This window comes from Biomphalaria glabrata, chromosome 14 (assembly GCF_947242115.1).
Source record: "Biomphalaria glabrata chromosome 14, xgBioGlab47.1, whole genome shotgun sequence".
Taxonomy (NCBI): domain Eukaryota; kingdom Metazoa; phylum Mollusca; class Gastropoda; family Planorbidae; genus Biomphalaria; species Biomphalaria glabrata.
The window spans coordinates 2,872,723-2,892,862 of NC_074724.1; the positions used below are offsets into that span (position 1 = coordinate 2,872,723).

The 20,140-nt window shown below is 34.8% G+C and overlaps 1 protein-coding gene across 1 annotated transcript; it reads right to left on the reverse strand.

Moving 5' to 3' along the window:
* Positions 1-1,542: 1,542 nt before the first annotated feature.
* Positions 1,543-19,270, reverse strand: LOC106076034 (cell adhesion molecule 1-like). Its single transcript, XM_056011522.1, has 10 exons — positions 19,011-19,270; positions 13,964-14,338; positions 10,846-11,025; positions 8,357-8,548; positions 7,882-8,101; positions 7,076-7,143; positions 5,147-5,278; positions 4,137-4,166; positions 3,546-3,608; positions 1,543-1,671 (listed from the first exon to the last, which is right to left on the reverse strand). Exons 1-10 carry the CDS (start codon positions 19,048-19,050, stop codon positions 1,559-1,561), a joined length of 1,413 nt encoding a protein of 470 aa, XP_055867497.1. The 5' UTR covers positions 19,051-19,270; the 3' UTR covers positions 1,543-1,558.
* Between the last annotated feature and the right edge of the window lie 870 nt (positions 19,271-20,140).

Sequence of the window (20,140 nt, forward strand, 5' to 3'; positions counted from 1 at the left end):
AGATAGGTCCTAACACTAACACTGCTTTATTGATCCTTATGGAAATGTGTTGTGATTTCAAGGACTATTTTCTCATATAAAAACAACACATCAATAGAGCAGACACAACATAAAGAGTTCATTGAGCGACTACACACAGGTATCTTGGTCCTTTTCATGTTTCCTGATCAAAGAGTGGCGGTGATAGAGTCTGACCTAGTAAGGAGCGAACGAGCGACGATTTAATTATGATTGAGAGGGTGGCTGTTGTCTTCCAAGATTTTTCCGATTTTTCTGAGACATTTTTGTTCAGAATGTTCTTTTTGAATGTAGTGTGGCATGAAGTCTGAGATCAATGCGGAGTGATATAGATCAGAAATGAAAGACCACAATTAGCTTCATAAATTAAGAATTTATTTGAGTTAAAACTTTTTAAAAATATATTTCATGTGCTCTTTGTTTCTTCTACATTTGAACTGATGTAAGTGATTTCTAGAAATGGAGGCAATTCTATTTTAAAAATAACTCGCTTTTTAATGGACAGATGTGCAAATGTGATTTTCATGCAGCGCCCGATACAGTATTTTTGTATTTATATCAAACTCTCTTTAAATCGCCTCTTTTAATTTTCTTCCGTTTTTTTTTTGTTTTTTTTTTATGTTTCTTCATATTGTTACCACATTTCTTCATATTGCTTTGTCTTTTGTTTTTAATGGAACGTATGTAATCTAAAGAGTTAGTGCTGAAAACAAATGAGTTGCGAACGTCTATAATTTTAAGTGACCCGTGATGTCGTTTAAAGTACCTATAGTTCTATATTTCATGTGCTAGGTGATGAGAAAGGAACTCGTATTGACTTGTAAGCGTTAAATGTTCCGGATGTTCCTGAAGATTCTGAAGATAATTACGTCTCAGACCAAACCTACCGCGGGACGACTGGGAGTGGAAGCAAGCAGGAGCTCAACTCGAAACTTTCATGACCACAGACAAATGTCAGTCCAGAGAACATACCACACGCTTCTCTTAAAACCTTAAGCATAGTCCCAGCCACCTGGGAGACAGAGACACATGACAAAGCATCATGGCGTCGCGCTGTGAAAACTGACACACGGATTGCTTAGAACAAGAGAACAACGGTGGCAGAAGAAAAACGTCAAAGACAAAAAGCAAGGCAAATGACACTAGCTCCAGTGGAATAACCTGCCCACTCCGGGCTAACTAAGGTCTCACCAGTCACACGAGGAGGCATAAAACCCCAGTGCAAAGCCCTCAGCCCCCTGGATGACAAAAGTGGTCATCATCAATCCACGATGGACGAACTATATAGATCTTCCTTTAGTGACAAATACTAAAATTTGTCATCTAACACAAAATTGATTTGACATATACCAATATTCTGTAACTAAATTGTATACCATAATTAGCATAATTGTTAGTTGTTGAGTTTTATCAATACAAAAAGAATAAAGTATTTCCTTATTGTCAACATGTTTATTTTACACAGAAAAGTTTTTGATAATTTATAATTGTTTTAATACAGATTCTCTTAATATAACAAGCAACAAAACAAAGATTAATTTTAAATCTCAATACAATTATAATTGGAATTATTAACATAATCATATTCAGATTCCTTATTGGGGTGGTTATAGATGTGTGGCTTTCTTTCGCCTGGTTTCTTCACACATATCCCTGAAATAAAGATGTATGCTTAGAATTAGTAACTTCAATAGTTGTTATTGGTTTTCATAATTCAACTTTTATCTTTGAAATGTCAAAACAGCCCACTTATTCTCATTTTTAAGAATCGTAATATCCCAGATTATCAATTCGCTGTTGGCCTCAAAATGTTATCAATATATGTTATATCTCATCTTATAAAACACAGACGTTACTTCAAAAAAAGATGATGATTAAGTCATACGAGCATTGCATTTAATCATGCTTGTTAACCATTGAGTTAAATTCTGTTTTCCTGGCTAGCTCAGGCAGCCCATTCCATGCTCTAATAGCACTAGGGAAAAAGGAGCATTTGTACAAATTTGTCCTAGCATATGGAACGTGGATCTGCCTTTATCTTTGTGTATTTCTGAGTAATTTATTAGATTTTGTTTTTGCATTAGAAGATTATGGCTCAGTGTTTTACGTATAATCGCTCATTTACTTTTAAGCCTTCACTAAATCCAACATGGAGCTGCGTTTGAAATGTAGCCAGTAGCTTATAGGCCGCATTCTGGTGGAATCAACGCTGGTATCGTCAGTTAGGAGAGTGTCGCAGTTATCTATGTAACTGTATAGTAGGATTAGTTCTCTAATTGATAGTGCGGCGTTGATCACTATATTGATGACGTCATTACACTATTAATATTTTCTGTGTAGACTAGAGGACTGAGCTTTTGCTGCTTGTCACAACTTCTAGTGACGTAAATTTAGTGTGTGTGTGATTTGCGTCATTTATCGTCTAGTACAGTCTCTCCATTGTTTTGTACGTTGGTACAGATAGACGTGTCTTGAGAGCTCTTGAATTTCTCCTTGGTTTTTGTTATTGGATAGCCTTAGCATTTGCCTTGGACATTTTCTTGTTGGATTATCTTGACCCCTGTTTAGGGTGAGTTTTATTTTTCATTGTATAGTTTTTCTATTTGAATTCGTTCGTATTTGTAAGTCTATAATTAGACTAGATATAGATGATTAGAAGAATCCTTTCTTTTATCTTCTATAGGGTTTTAGCGTCAAGACTAAGTTTTAGTCGTAGTCTCAGTTGAAGACTCTATTTCAAGTATTAGTGTCAAGTCTATATGTTAGACTCTGTGTCAAGTCTCAGTGTCAAGACTTGTTTATTCAGTCTCAGTTCTATATTGATAGTACAACTTTAAGTCTACAGTCTACAGGACTGAGGTCTTTCTCTCAGTTGGTCGTCTGGTGTGCACGTTGATTTGTACATGAGTCTGAGGTTCAAGATTCCAGACTGCGGGTTGCAGTGGTCAGACCTGATGGTGTAGTGTCAACTATGAACTTCTACTTTTTGGAATTGTCGTCAGTGGACAGTACCTGATCTAGAGGCTAGATCTACATATATTACCAGTTGTTGTTTTTTTAGATTGAAGGACTATGTGATCCATTGAACTACTTATTATAGTTAAGGTAATATACTATGTGTTTCATAATTATATGAATGTTCTTTATCTAAGGAGACTAACTGGATCATTGTAGATTACATATTATTACATATTGATATTTCATACTATTATTATCAGTCATCATGAATCAGTCATTTGTAAATATATCACAAGAATAAATTTTATTGTTATTTACCATATACACTTAGTTTATTAGTTTATCTACAACTATATGTGTATGATGTGCTTGTCAGGCTGAACTTGAGCCAAAATATTATAAGTTCAGAAAATAATAACAATAATACAAATTGAAATAATATTTAATATTAATAAATATTTGCATTGGAAATATATAATAATAATTTGATAAATACAAGAATACAAGAACCTGACAGAGAGAAAGAGTTAAGACTGATCACATAGAGTTAGAGAATCACATGTATTTACCTTGTCTTCTGATCAGAAAGATGATAATTAACTGTACAATTATAATTGATGATAAAATAACACCTTGGGAATAGAAAGATAAGAGTTAAGTATGATTAATTATTTTTAAACGTGTTAATACAACTTCATAAGAGCTTATGTACTGAGTAATAGATTCGTGCTCGTTACTGGTACTGTCTTATTTACTTAAGAATTAAGCTAAGACTCAGAAAACAAAACAAGCAAATATAAAAATACGTTTAAAAAAAAAGGCTTATCTAAGGGGATAACTCCATATTTACAACCATGTATATCAAAAATGTAACATTTATTTCCCTTGTTGATATCAAACAAAATTAATAAATTAGCACTATTTTATTGATGCATATAAAGGCTTATCTAAGGGGATAACTCCATATTTACAACCATGTATATCAAAAATGTAACATTTATTTCCCTTGTTGATATCAAACAAAATTAATAAATTAACACTATTTTATTGATGCATATATTTGTTAGGAATAATTGTGCAAAGTTTCAAGATCCATGTATTTTACGAACATCCAATAAACAGAGAAGACATCTAGTGTAACAATTGTACACATTACTTACCCACAGCTATCAGAGAAACTTTATTACTGTCTGGAAAATAGAATTGTATCCATTTTTGAGACAAAAAAGATAGAATAAATAATATTATTTCATATTTTTTAGTCTACTTACAGATATAAAAATTTCCAAAAGCTTGGTAGAATATTTCACTAACCACTTTCTTCTGTTGTATTACAATAAAAACTTATTTCAGTGATGATGTCATGTGTTGACAGCGCGCTGACACGTGAGTCTATCTTGAATGTCGCACGATGTTAAATGTAATGCTTCATTATTACTAAGGGGTCGGGTGAAGTCATTTAGGCCTATACAAATCTTTTTAACGTGTAATAAGGATAATTATCATGTTTTGACGAGCTTATATCAATTTAACTCTGTCTTTCTAGTCAAAATCTTATACATATTTCCCATTTCCCATTCTCGGATCAAGTTGAAACTTTGCCCTCAATCATTCATTGTCGATGACAACACACCAATCAAATGGAAATTCTGATTGACTACATTTGTCCAGGAAGCGCGGTGGCTGAGTGGTTAAAGCGCTTGACTTCCGATCTGATGGTCCTCTGTTCGAGTCTCGGTTAAATTCGGGATATTTAGAGCGCTCTTTAGTGCATCCAACTCTGATGGGTATCTGTAAGTTGGGTAAATCAAAGGTCGTTTTCAAGAAATGTCAGGTACCCAATAAAGTTTGGTGGACTCAGAAAAAAAATAATTCCGTAATTGAAAACCCAAGTCTTCACCGAGATTTAAACCCAGGAACCCAGGTTAGGAAGACAAGCGTTTTACCACTCAGCTACAGCGCCTCTGTTGTTCGCCATCTATTTCTAATAATAGACGTTTCCACCGAGGTGGCAGGTTGACAACGGAGGCCGTGGGACCTGAACTCTTAGACCTGGTTCAGATGTTCAAATGGTTCGAGGCAAGCACGCCCCTTTTATGAATCATGTGACCCGAGAAAGGCTTTTATCTCGTGGCCAGGATGAGAAAGAACTCTTAGACCAGATTATTACCAGAATTATTGACTGCATTGATATTTTCTGCCGAGATTGTTTCTGTTGACGATGTAGATCTATACGTTTGCTCCGTTGTTGTTGTTGTTGTTGTTGTTGTTGTTGTTGTAGGAGCTGGAGTGGTGGCTTCATCTGAAATGAAACATTTATATACACGTACAATGCATCCACACTTAGGTGTACTAAATTTAGATTACATTTTAAACTAAGACAATTATTGCATAGAAAATATCACATTCAGAAAATTAAATGGCCTAAATATATTGTTACGATCTTCTATATCAGGCCTTCTGTAAACACTGCTCAACAACAAAACACATCTAAAACAAGAACTTGACAACAAGGGCTTTAATACACAATGTGGGGGTTTAACAAATACATCAACAGCAGCCAATAATTCATTCACCAATCGTAAATAAACACATTTAGCCAAGTCATAATATTGATAAAACAATGAAAAATACGTATCACGTGACAGCCACGATGGATGACACTTTGTATAGAATATATAGAGAATCACGTGGCTAAATGTTGCTTGTTTACGATTGGTGAATGAGGTCCATTGACTACACTAACTTCAAATGCTTTGCTATACAACAGAACTGTCTTCTAAACAGTAATAGACTCTCTAGCTCGTACAGCTACATTCTCGAGGACCATGCACAGTTCTTACGATCTTATCTTATATAATACAGACGTTACTTCAAAAAAGAAGATGATTACGTCCTACGCGTCATGCATTTAGTCATGCATATTAACCAATGACTTAAATTCTTCCAAGTCTCTGGTTTTCCTGGCTAGCTCAGGCAACCCATTCCATGCTCTAATAGCACTAGGGAAGAAGAAGTATTTGTACAAATTTGTCCTACCATATGGGACGAGAAATGTGCCTTTATCTTTGTGTCTTTCAGAGTAATTTATAAAATTCTGTGCTGTTCTGGACTCAACTGTCCTTTACACACTGTCTTTCGTCTCTTAAGGCTCTCGGTCACATGACCACAGCAAGGGTCATACTTGCGAGCACTAGCAGTACTGTCCCTTGTTGAGCAGCCCTTGACCTGTGTGATTGGCCTGAGTCGTGTGTATCAGTAGGCCGCAAACACATTAACCCTTTCAGTCCACCACTGGAGTTACTACAATAAAAATAGCCTGAGGTTGAGGTGGTTAAGTGGTAAAGCTGTTGGGTATCTAAAAGAAGGATATTGGGTTTGAATTTTGTGAAGACTAGGTTTTGGAATTTTGGGATGTTAAGTCCACCCAAATTTAATGGATACTTGACATTCATTGGGAAAAGTAAAAAACAATTTGTCGTTATGCTGGCCACATGGATGGCTGCCTGGTCGTGTGGTTTGCGCGCTGGACTGTTGTTCATATTTATCGATGGTCCCGGATTCAAACCCTGCCCGCTCTCATTCCCCGTAGTCCTGCGGGAGGTTTGGACTAGGAAGTAATTATCTTCAACTCTGAAGGAACATCCGAAACATGTCAAACATTTTACAAACAAACAAAACATGACATTCTTGTTAACAGACAGCCCTAGAAATAAACGACCTTTACATCATCTGCCCCATAGATCGCAAGGTTTTGAAGGAGTACGTTTTTCTGTTTTACATAAATAGTCTAAAATAAAATTACATTAAGAATGAATATAAATAAAAAAAATAATGTTTTTAATTAAATTGTATTTCTCACTTATCCCTATTTGAATGGCTGGCCACAACGCAATGTATCCTAGATTATCAACCTTCTGGGTCTTCGTACAACCAAAAGATACCAACAAAAAAAAATTAGCCAAACAAAGAAGCTGTATTCACTACACTTTATGAACTCAAAGTACAATTAGACAAGTGTTTGCAATGATTGACAAATACATACATTTTTAGATGTTTTCGTGAATTGATTCTAAACCTACACAAACTTAATACTTACATATATCTAGAGCGATTACACCAATAGCTGCGTAATTCACATTTTTTATAACATTGGAAGCTGTACAGCTGGAGGTAGAAATGTAAAACAATGTATTAAATAAAAATATCTAATAAAACTTTCAACAATTTAATAATAATATTATTATAGCTTTTATATAGCACTACTTTCCAGCTCAGAGCGCTTTTGGTCCATTCTCATTTGTGGACCAGTGGGGGGGAGGGGGTATCTAGGAGTTGGTTTTCCATACTGCCTTTAGGCGCTCAGTAAACACAACTCTGCTCTAGTCGGGTGTCGAGCCTCGAGCCTCCTTCTAGGTAGCCAAGCCAAGTTAGTTAGTTAGTTAGTTTAATTAAATGTTTTTGTTGAATTAAAAAAAAAAAAAGCTTTGATTGTCTTCTTTTATGTGTTTCAAAATAAACTGGGCGCCAACATAGCCAAATAGGCAACTTCGATTAAGATTCTTTATTAGTCAGTAAAGTCACAAAGTGTTGAAACTCTCATTTGAAGAAAAGCAAAGTGCCCTTTACAGATATTTTAATCTAAGGGGCAGACGGTGTGAAGTTAAAATGATTTATGGCCAGACGTTTAACGAGGCTGTCATTTGGCCAGCAAAACGACCACAAATGTAATTACTCATTTGATATTCAAAAATGTGCGCTCAATCTGTTCAACAGTTTGCGCTCGGAAGCAGTCTATTTTTGGCATGCCATAAAAAGCTGGGGCTTATCAAGAGAATAGTACTTGACATTTGAAAAAGACACCCTCTGTTAAAATTTTGATTTATAAAATCCTTAAACACCAACTTGTATTCTCCAGAATCCAGGGTTTTATTTAGACTAGTCAAAGTAACAGTGCTGTAGAGACCATCCATCTCGCTAGAAATTTTTCTGTTTTCATCTCCATATTTAGTCCACGTGAAAGTTGGTAAAGGATTTCCATCGACTAGACATTTAAGTGTCACTGTATTTCCTTCATACAGTGTAGATGCTGGTTCTCTGGTCAGACTTAGACTGGACACTGGATCTAGTTAGGTTAAAAAAATTATAAACGGTGTGTCATTTAAACATATACAATGTAGGTTCGGGTATAGAGGCTATGAAAAATACAAGAAATAAGTGAAGCATCAGCATCGAAATTGTGAATTTTTTCTTTGCATAAACTTACATGTAAGCGTTACTTGTTTAATTACTCTTAAGGAAACATAATTACTCACAATAAATTTAATAATGGAATGTTTTAATGATACAAATTCAAATACGGTGTTATAAAAACACTCACAAGTGACCACAATAGGGTTAGTCTGGATACAATAATCTGTTTCTGGATTAGTACAAGTGTCTGGTGCTGTAGGTTTAAAATCTTGATTGATTACAAAACATGCCAGAGAAATATTCTGATGATCTCTCTTTGCTATTAGAGTTACTGAACTTTGGGTACGTACTGTACATCTGTCATCTCCTGACTGTGTGACTAGAAAAAAAATCTTTTTTTTGAAAATGTAATAATTAATTACTTATTGAGTTTATAACAATGAAAAAGAGAGTTTGCGCTACACAAACTCATAGGAGGCTTTGGGCTTTGTGGGTCTCAGACATTACGTTACACACCAACAGCTAAACAGCCTTCACAACAGTGACCCCATTTAACACATATCTTTTCTCAAACAGAGGGAGGCGCGTCAATTCTCTATCAATGGGGCACGACGTTCTCTTCAAGAGGGCAGGACTGTCCAGAGGAAGGGGGAGTGGGGTACTCTGGAAAACGACTTGAAAAAAAAATAAAAAAGATTTACATATATTATTTTTTATAGCATTTTGTTAGAAACTTCATATACGTATGAAAGGAGGTTGTGATCATCTGGCAGAGTGAAAAGCAGTTTAGGCTGTCGTCTCAATTGTTCAAAGTTCGAAAACCAGCCAACTGCCATCCCATCCCATCCTATTTATCATATAAGCTAGGGTGAAAATAAGAAAGTAATTTACTGGAAACGATTATTGAAAAAACATTTTTAGACTTATTTTACATTGAATTATCTTGCTTAAATATAACAGAGGGTTTTTTATTTGTAAAGAATGTTCCGGATTTGATTTTGAAATCAACTTACATTACTTAAATTTTCTTACAAATCGTTGCCAAAATTATTCCGAATTTAATATGAAAAATCTCATAACACAAATAACTGTTTGAAATCCCTCTTCTAATAAATAAAACAAATAATCTTCTTCTCATTTACGAATATCTGACGTTCCGGATTTTTATGAAAAACATTCAAACTCTATTTATGTAAAATCGCACTTATGTCGTAAATTAAATTCAATTTTCTAGCTAAACGTTTTAAAATCTAATTATCGTTAATAATATTTTGAGGTACTTCAGTAAAAAAAAAACTTTCTAACACCAATATATGGCATAAAATCTCTCTACGATACTATGGTACATCTAATTTTCATACGAGACCATTCCAAAAATTTAAATATATATACAAACATCCGGAACAATCTATTTTAGATACTTAAAACTATTGCGATATTTCGAAAGGAAATTAAAGATTTGTCAAATTTTCAATAGCTTTTAGTTATTTTGTTTTTTCGATATTAACATGACGGACAGACTGACAGACAAAACGCACAAAAAGATGCGGCTTTAATCCTAATAATCAATATATATATTATATATCTTTAAATGAATTATACTAGAACTTAGAACTCTTTGCACTTGTGGCTATGAACCCTCGTTGAATCTCTCGTGTTAATAAAAACATTTTTTACCAGCCCATTGTAACGAAATGGATTTTTTCCCTTGGATTTCATATGAATGAATTCTTCTAATGTAATACTTAAAAAAAAAAAAATCGGTGCACCAATGTCTATGAACCCTCAATAACTGACTCGTATCGATGAGTTATTTTTTTTAGTCATACTAGGCGTGTGTCGTAATGGAATTTTTTTTCCCTAGACGTCATATGAATGACTTTTTTAAATGTAATGCTAAAAGAACTCACTCGGTGCACAAATCTAATGTAAATTACATCTACATTATTCCTAATTTATGTGATAGATCTAGTAGATATAGATATTAAGAGTGCTAAATCAGAATATTTAGGTTATGTAAATATACATTCTTTTTCTATCTCGTTTAAATGAAAATACGAATAGCTCTGTTGATAACAAATCAATGCTGAAAAATTATCTAAAATCGCTAGTCTGACATATTGTACATATCTGGTAGATGCCATGCCGTTATTTTTAATATATCTCTTTATCAATAATAGGCTATTAGTTTTTAACCAGTTTGTTATACCAGCGTTGATTCCACCAGAACGTGGTAAATAATTACGGAGAGAAAGAGTTAATAAAGGTTACATAAAGTTGTATTTAATCCATTAGTTGGTTTAATTTTCTTTTTCTTTAAGGCGCGGTGGTTGAGTAGTTAAGCAATTGGCTTTTGGACCTGGAGTTATGGGTTCCAATCTTGGTGAAGACTGGTATTTTAATTTTCTGTATTCTTATGGCGCCCCTGTGTCCGTCCAACTCTAATGGTTACCTGACTTTAGTTGGGGAAAGCAAAAACAGCTGGTCGTTGCGTTGGTCACATGAAACCCTGTTCTTTAACCATTGGCCAAAGAAACAGATGACCTTAGCATTATCTGCCCTAGATCGCAAGGTCTGAAAGGGAATCTTTTTTAAAGCTCTATATTTTAAAATATAATAAAAATAAATTTTAATAGTATGTTCTTTAATAATGCAATTACAAAAATAATAGCCTACCATTTACAGCAGTTATCATAAGTTCTGGAGATAAATCAACACTTTGTCCATTCTGATAAACTTTCCAAACAATTTGTCCAGCATTAGGATAACCAACACCAGCTGTACATGTAGCTGTGATGTTTGAGTTTTCTTGGACATCTGTCTGGACATTACTTAATGTTGGAACTGTTGGTGTAACTGGAAAAAAAAAAAAAAGAAAATAAATATCAGTAGATTTATAGGAATTCATACTTTGAAACAAAACATTTAAGTTTCAATTAAATCTACTATACTAAGAAAAAAATATCTGAAACAAAATCCAATTCAAATGCCGATAATTTGGACTGGATGTAAAAATCTTCTTTTCGGAAGACACGTATGAAACTTATGAAACCAAACAAGTAAAGACATTACTGTAATGTAGTGCAAGAAAAACAAAATAAACAATTTAATTCAAAACACTTCAAGCTGTTCTAAACACAACTAAATGATGAAATCTAACAAGGAAGATACGGTAATAAAAGCGACAGAGACTATTTAAATTACCCTCTGAAGAGTTGCTTGCATAAATCTATTCGACGTGTTAATGTCCTATTACATTTAATTTAAAACCTCCAATTTCCCAAAATATTTTTTCTACTAATTAGTGTAGTCTCTCCACTTCTATATGGTTGTGAGGCTGAAAGAACAATCCAAGCGTTTGAGAGTAAAAGTCAAATGCTGGGTATCAGATCCCAGGAAAAGAAGAGGTAAGACTTGACCAAGTACAACCTTACTTTGGCTGGCAAAAAAAGGAGGAACACTTCAATACTGTGGAGAGACGAAAGCTGAGCGGGTTTGGTCATAATGTAAGACATCCTTCAGGTCGTCTAAAGCTGGCTGGACACACTGACGTATCCAAGGGGGGGGGGGCGGATGGACGAATTTTAGTAAAGAAATCACACTATTTGTATACGAATTTATTATTTATGTTAATAATTTATACCAATTATTTATATTTCAACCTATTTTTAGATTATTTCGGCCCCCAACCCTCTAGTATGTTGGTCGATTTGGTGGATGGGGAGGTGACGATGGCATCAATCCTGCCCTCCCACCATAAACTTTGGGGGGGGGGGGGGGTTCCAATTTAATTTTAGAAATCACAGCAGTTGAAGCATGTCTAAAGCAAGAAAATAACTCTAGGAATTATGTTCATTGTAAAATATAGATAAAGATAATATTTTTTAAAAGCATTTCTACTTTACCGCCCTACACTTATACGGCGATGCTGACTGTTTAGTACTGTACGGATGGACGATCTAAGTATATAATAGTCTTAATTTTCCTAGGAAATCCTCAACCATTTTAATTTATAGTCAAGTGTAGTCATTACTTTTCACAGTGTTGACACAAAAAACATCAGATATTATTTTTTAAGGCTATTCCTGTTTTATACAAACTTTAAAGCGATTATTTTTCTCTTATTAACTGATGAATCTTCCTAGTGGAAGCGTGGTCGAGAGGCGAAGTGCGCTTGAACTTGGCTTGTCTTGGCTACCTAGAAGGGGGCTCGAAGTTCGACACCCGACTCGGGCAGAGTTGCGTTGCACGGAAAACCAACTCCAACTCCCCCACTGGTCCACAAATGAGATTGGACCAAAGCGCTCTGAGCATGCTATAAGCAAGAAAGTAGCGCTATATAAAAAGCTATAATAATAATCTTATATATAAAAAACGAAACCGTTTTTACCCTACCCGATTCTCCCCCTAAGCAAATTTTGGGGGGAAGGGTATGTAGGAGTTGGTTTTCCGTGCTGCCTTTAGGCGCTCAGTAAACGCAACTCTGCCCGAGTACTCGACTTTATAATATTCTAATGATAGGCATGTTATTCTAGTCCTAGAAGACGGTAAGCAAAATGTGTTCCTAATCATTTATTTTTTAAACTCTTAAAATGGCCTACTTGCGGAAATACCCCAAAACGTAATCTGTTCAAATGCTCTTGTCAAATTTTAATTCATTTGTTTATACTTTAAAAAATTATAAATGTCAAACTAGAGTTTCCCAAGGTTTGCGAGTTAGTGATTCTTTTCCCAACGATATTTATCAACTTTCAATTTGACATTAGGGCCGTTTTCGAGAACAGTGTCCACCTTCTGCCCAGAAAGTTTCGCTTCTCCAAATGTGTGACCTGAATAGATGTATTGTAAAAAGAGATTTCTATAAGGTCTGATGAGGATGTCATGTGACCAGCACAACGACCAACCGCCTTTACATTTCCCAAACTATTGTCAGGTGATTCCGTGAGATAGACGGACAGACATACGACCACACGAAATAGTGTCTTTCCCCTTTTTATGTGTCGCTAAAAAGCTATGTATTTTATTAAAAATGGCTTTTGCAATTTAAAAATTAAAAACAGAACAATATTTTTTTAGTTATTGAAAAATTAGTGTGAACGGTGGACGGACGACGGGCAGACAGACCACACAAACTTAAACTCTTCTTTTCTTCTTTCTGGGGCCGCTAAAAATCATAATAATAATAATAATAATCTTTATTATCCGTAAGGAAATTTGTCTTACAATTTGTGCATTACACCAAACAAAAAACATTATAACTATAAGAAACCAAAGTGTACATTCACACCAGACTCAATCATAATTCACATGTGACAAAGTTTATACCAGATTGTTCTTATTTAATGATTTGATTGCCAGGGGAACAAAAGAGTGTTTGTGTCAATTTGTCTTTGCTATCGGTGTCTTGTATCTCTTTTGTGATGATAAAAGCACAAAATCCTGACACAAAGGGTGATTCTTTATTTCGAGGATCTTGTTAGCTTTTTTTATAAATGTTTGTCTCAAACAACTGCCCAAATGGGGTTTGTTTTTTGCCAATGATTTTGCCAGCAGCATTTAGAATTCTATTAAGTTTATTTTTATTTTTAATGCTCAGATTGCCATACCAGGCAGTGATATTGAAACTTAAAATATTGCAGATGTGAGCGTGATAAAACATAGCCAAGGCCTTTTCGCTAACATTAAACGAGGACAGTTTTCTTAGTAGTCGTAATCTTTGCTGCCCTTTTTTGCTGATATAATCAGTATTTGCAGTAAAATTTAACATGGCTATATTAGAAAGAACAGTAGTTACCTTTTACCCTCAGTAGAGATTGTGATATAGTTGGACTTTTATAAAGTTCTCCAACAAAACAAAAATAAGATGTTCCATCATCTGAACATTGCAGGTTAGTAATCAACATTGACACAGACCTTAGAAGAGAAGATGTAATGTTGTGTCTATTTTGAGCTGATGGACCTCTAGTACAACTGTACGGTAGATCAGTGTTAACATCACAAGAAAAATAGAAAGGATCGGTATTGTTATTTGGTGAGTAAACAATTTGGGTTGGATTTTCTCCAGATGCTACTGTCCAACTACACTGTAATGTTGCAGTAGTTCCTATAATAGTGTCATTCAACCAGGTGGTAGTCACATCAATTGTGTTCACGTGCAGGCATAAAGTGGCTGAAATATAAAACAAGTGAAACTTGAAAACAAAAACCTTAATAAAAGAAACAAAGCTTATACAAACTGTAATTGTATCAATTAGTTTGGATCAATCTTGTGATTAAATTTATAATAGATCTAAACCAACAAAAATTAATTTGTGCGATTAAAAATATTTTGTGTACCAATTGTTTTTGTTTAGCGCTATTTAATGCTTTAGCGTTCTCAATACACTATGACCCTATCAATTGTCTGTGGGTATCTGTGGGTGTGGGTATCTGTGTAAATGTTATCGTGATCGCTTTTTTTAAAAATGCATTTACTAACAAAAAAAAAAGTTGAACGACCTAAATTCGAACTCATGGCTCAAGCCAACATACTAACCCTTTTGCTAGCGACGTTCTAATGAATGTAGAATATAGTATAGTTATCTATTTTAATCTGAATTTAAAGCGGCGAACTACAAAAGGGACTAATTCTGCTTATAAATACCACTTCAGTCAAGTAGAATTTCTATCCCTTGCTCGCGATACCAAACAAAATATGTAATTACCAATAGTTAACTAACTAATTGTTTTTGTTTGTTTTTTTTAATTGATTCTTGTTTTGTCAGGTAAAAGAAATAATCATGCAAAATTTCAACTTGATCCGAGATTGGGTGTGAAAGAATTAATGTGTGCAAACTTTTTACCAGACAGACAGACAGAGTGAGGTGATATAAACTTTGTAAAAAAACAACAAAATAGGCCTAATGACAGCACTTGAAAGAATAATGTTTAAAACGCAATATATGTATGAACACAGAGACTCAATGCAATTCCATTTTGAATTTATATGTGAAAAGAAAACGTCAATGCCGTGTAACGTTTTTATTTACTACAAAAAAAAATACGTATGAATGTGCTTAAGTCAAATGTTTATGTTGTTCTAAAAATTAGAGATAGTCCTTACAATCTTAGTTGGTTATTTAGACGGTCACTATTGAATATTGTTAAGTTTAGATTTTTCTTCTTTTATATAGTTCAATAAAGTTGTACATTGGTAGGGAATATACAGATATACAAAAAATGTTTTCCAAAATGTAGTTATCTAGTAAACTCATTATGACATATAATTTAAAAAGTGATTTTTTTTTAAATTGTTATTTCTCAGTTAAAAAAACAAAATACAAAGTAAACCTGTATTCAACAAATTTAATGTTTACAAATATATTAGTTTACAGTATCATGGGAGTGTACGGACTCCGTATTAGTGTGCCAATGTCTTTTTTCTTAATGGACCTCATTCACCAATCGTAAACAAACAACATTTTGCCACATGGTTCTCTATCTCTTCTATACAAATTACGATCTAATTTTAATACACAGTGGCTATCACGTGACAGTTAGGTTTTTTCGTTGTTTTATCAATATGATCACGTGACTAAATGTTGTTTGTTTACGATTGGTGAATGAGGTCCATTCCTTGTGTTGTGTTTGACGTACATAATAAGACGTTTTTAAATTGTCAACATGTAATGTGATTACTCGCTGATACACTCCACTTTCGTGGATCGAACTCTGCCAAAACTGTACAGTCGGCAACACGTAATACCTGACAGTACAACTGCTTCCGCCGTGGGTAACCGTTCCGCCGTTTCAACTCTTTGCACCGCTGGATCATGTCTTCTTGTTCCTCCGCCTCGTCCTGGGCTTGCACTGGGTTCAACTGTTCCTCACACGCAGGTCTTGGACTTGATCGTAGATCTTCGCCTCGACTCCACTCCCAACCGAACTGTCGTAATGTCTGCACAGAACCGTACAGAACAGTTTTGGTTGATCGCTCATCTAGCGCTGGCTTGTGCAATTTGTGTCAGCTACACGCACACACTTATCCCTATGGATGTTTATGGTTGACTGAATAAGTGTATATTCAAAATGTACAAACATCGTAACATTAACAGTCACCTCCCACACACTCAGCTTTACGGCACGACTAGCGCCAGGACAGGAACAGCACCTCCCTCAAGAACCTCTATAATGAGGCAGTTCTGAATCTCTGGCCTACTTTAAAATAAGTTACGTACATGGACCTCATTCACCAATCGTAAACAAACAACATTAAGCCACGTGATTCTATATATCTTCTATACAAATTATGTAATCCATAGTGGCTGTCAATGTGATACGTATTTTTAAATTGTTTTATCAATATTATGACGTGGCTAAATGTGTTTATTTACGATTGGTGAATGAGGTCCATTGTTATCTTTCACATTACAAGGCAATGTTTTCCTATGATAAGATGTAGATCTAGATCTAGTACTGGCCTAGATCTTTTAAATCTAGAAATTAATCCTATCAATCAGTGAATTGTTGTAACCTACTTTTGAATCCTAAAAGATGTCTAGATCTAAACTATTTTGATATTTAAGTTACAATGAATTCAATGACGTCATTAATGTGGACAACACAACCAAGTGAAATGGACAACAAAATAAGGAACAACCTCATTCAATAGATCTGTTTATTTTTGTTTTACATGAATAAGGAAAAGAAGTAAAATGATATTGTGGAAAGACCATTGAAATAGTGCAAACTTGTAAATACCTTGGTACTATCTTAGACAATTAAATGTTACTGCCAATACTGATTGTATCAACAAAAAAGGACAGTAAAGATTACTTAGAATAATGTCCTCGTTCAATGTTAACGAAAAGGCTTTGGCTATGTTTTATAACGCTCACATCTGCAATATTTTAAGTTTTAATATCACTGCCTGGTATGGCAATCTGAGCATTAAAAAAAAGTAAACTTCATAGAATCACAAATGCAACTAGTAAAATCATTGGCAAAAACAAACCCCGTTGGGGCAGCTTTTTTTAGACAAACATTCATTTAAAAAAAAATAAAAAAATTATAGAAATAAAAAAAAATCCCCTTTTGGGTAAAGAATTTGTGATTTTACCATCACAAAAGAGATACTAAACACCGAAAGCAAACCAACAGACAAAATAGACTATTTTATGCCCATGGCAATCAACTTATTAAATAGAAACTATCTTATATAAACTTTTCGCATGTAAATTAGGAGTGAATCTGGTGTGAATGTATATTTTGGTTTTCTATAGTTATCATGTTTTGTTTGGTGTAATGCACAAATTGTAAGACAAATTTCCTTATGGATAATAATTATTATTATTATTATGTTAGAAACGAACGAGTAGTCATTCTCTGCCACAATTAATTGTAGTCCCTTAATCAGTTTATACTGAGGAATTTTCTGGTGCTGTGGCAGGTCTGCAGCAGTACCGCCCTCTGACAGGAAACGAGAATGTTCCTAGGAATGTTAAGGGCCTTGATGGTATCTGTGAGGTCAGTTGTTATTATCCCCTCGGTTGATATATCAATGGGGTAATTGTTATTTTTTATAATTTCCATAAACGCTTAATCTCCAAGCCTAGGTTCCCATATTCTCTTTGTTTTTTCCAACTGTTTTTCTTAAATAGTTGTACGGCGATGTCAATAATGGGCGGCATTTTCTTTTTTTTATCGATGAGCAGCAGATGAGGGCCATTTTGTCGGTCAAGATAGGCCTATCCCAGTACAGCAGATGATCCGTAGACTCGAGAACTTCTTGTGGTTAGTATTTGTAATAAGGAGTATCCTTACCGATTAAATTATGTGTCAAAGCCAAATGCTGGTGTATTAGTTTGCAACTTGGTTATGGTTATTATTATTATTATTATTGTATAGATGTTTATTTACATAGGGAAAAATGCATATAACAACATCCGCCTTGAGCATAGCACCTTCATCAGCGCTAGACTTGGCCGGAACTCTGTTGTCTTCTTTTTAATGTCAACAGCCTTCTCAGTCTAGACCAGTGATTCCCAAAGTGGTCTATATAGACCCCCAGGGGTCTACGAAGACTTCCAAGGGGTCTACGAAATTTAAAAAGGAAATTGGAGGTCTATGAGATGTGCACGGGGGTCTACGGAAAACCAGAAAACATGGCAAGAGGTCTATGAGACCAAAGTTTGGGAACCACTGGTCTAGACTCTCTAAAAGTGCGGACCTTCTGCACTATCTCAAATGGCCGTGTGCATGGCAGGGTTATAAACAATATGTGTTGTTATTTTTTTTACTAGCAGTAACATATCCCGTTTTCAACATGAAAAGTACTTAGTTAATTATATGGCCTTAGCAGAGTTTAAGACACTAATTAACATGCAAAACTAGTTTAACATATGTATACGCAAAGGACGTAGGTATCTTCTGTTTGAAGACTACCTCTGTAACTTATAAGATAATTTCGTTTGGTAAGAAATACGTACATGATAAATGGAAAAGATGTTATCGACTCTAAGGTAAACTCAAACATCTGCCTTGCGGCTAGACCCAAACATGGGAAAAGCTTCTAGATTTATCCCTGAAAAATATCAGGAGCCCGGGACTCTTAGCTTACAGTGTACAGTACTGTACAGTGTTACACCCTGACAGAAACAGTGTCGGCACCTGCCGTTCCCGTTATCAGTATGGGATGGGGGAGGACAGCAGTGAGGGCGAAATCGTTCCCAATAAAGCCAGTGCCCATTCAGGCATAGGCGGGTTTTTTTAAACTTGTAAACACGATATAATGTACATGTAAATAATAATGTAACTTTACTATAAAATTAATTAGTTTTAAAATTAAGCAAAGCTCCACTTACCAACTAAAAAAGCTCTGAAAATCACAAAACGTTCTGTCATGGTAAGATGTACCTAGTCCTTAGAGAGCAATATTCCTACAGCACAATAAATCCTAGATGTTTTTCTTCGATTCTATAGTAAGCTAACATCATCAAATTCTCTAGCACTGAATAGGTGCTTTGCAAAAGAAACCAAATAGAGTGGTGAACAAATACAGGTGTAAAGATCGACAACTGTGTTATAGGAGTAGATAAACATAACATTCTATACTAAGCGTAGTTGTATACGTTAGGATCAGTCATGCACAACTTGGTTAACATACATGACTAGATCGACCTAGGAACGGGGGTATGACGTAGTTATCTTTTTTTTAAACTAACGTCTGTATTTTATAAGATAATTAAAATAGTAATAGATAAAGACTAACGATTATAATCTGTATTTCTACCAATTGGTTTTGTTTACCTCTCTTTCATGCTTTGAACTGTCTCGAGACGCCATAATCATATCATGTGTCTGGACCAGTTGGGAAAAGAGTTGGAGATACAGAAGGGGGGTATCTGGGTCACTGGCGGATCCAAGGGGGAGGTAGAGGCGATCGCCCCCCTCCACTCGGCCGACCCCCTCCCCTGAAGAGGCAAGTCTGAGGACGAATTTTAAAAAAGAAATCACTCAATTTGTATACAAATTTATTATTTATGTTAATAATATATACTAATTATTTATATTTCAACCAATTTTTTTTATTATTTCGCTCCCCCCTCTTGTATGTTGGCCGATTAGGTGGGGTTAATTTTAAAAAAGAAATCACTCAATTTGTATACAAATTTATTATTTATGTTAATAATATATACTAATTATTTATATTTCAACCAATTTTTTTTATTATTTCGCTCCCCTCTCTTGTATGTTGGCCGATTAGGTGGGGTTAAACTTTCGAGTGGGGTGGGGTTGTCTAATTTATTGGTAGAATAGAAATCACAGCTTGTTAATCAATTAAATATCTATATGTTTAAAACTTGTTATAGATATTTTAACCAATCTATATATTCTGTCGTTCCCCCGGGCGAATACATCTACTGCCCTTTCCACTTAAAGCCTTTGAGTGGGGGGGGGGCGGTTCATCCTACCACCTCCTCCTCTTTTTCGC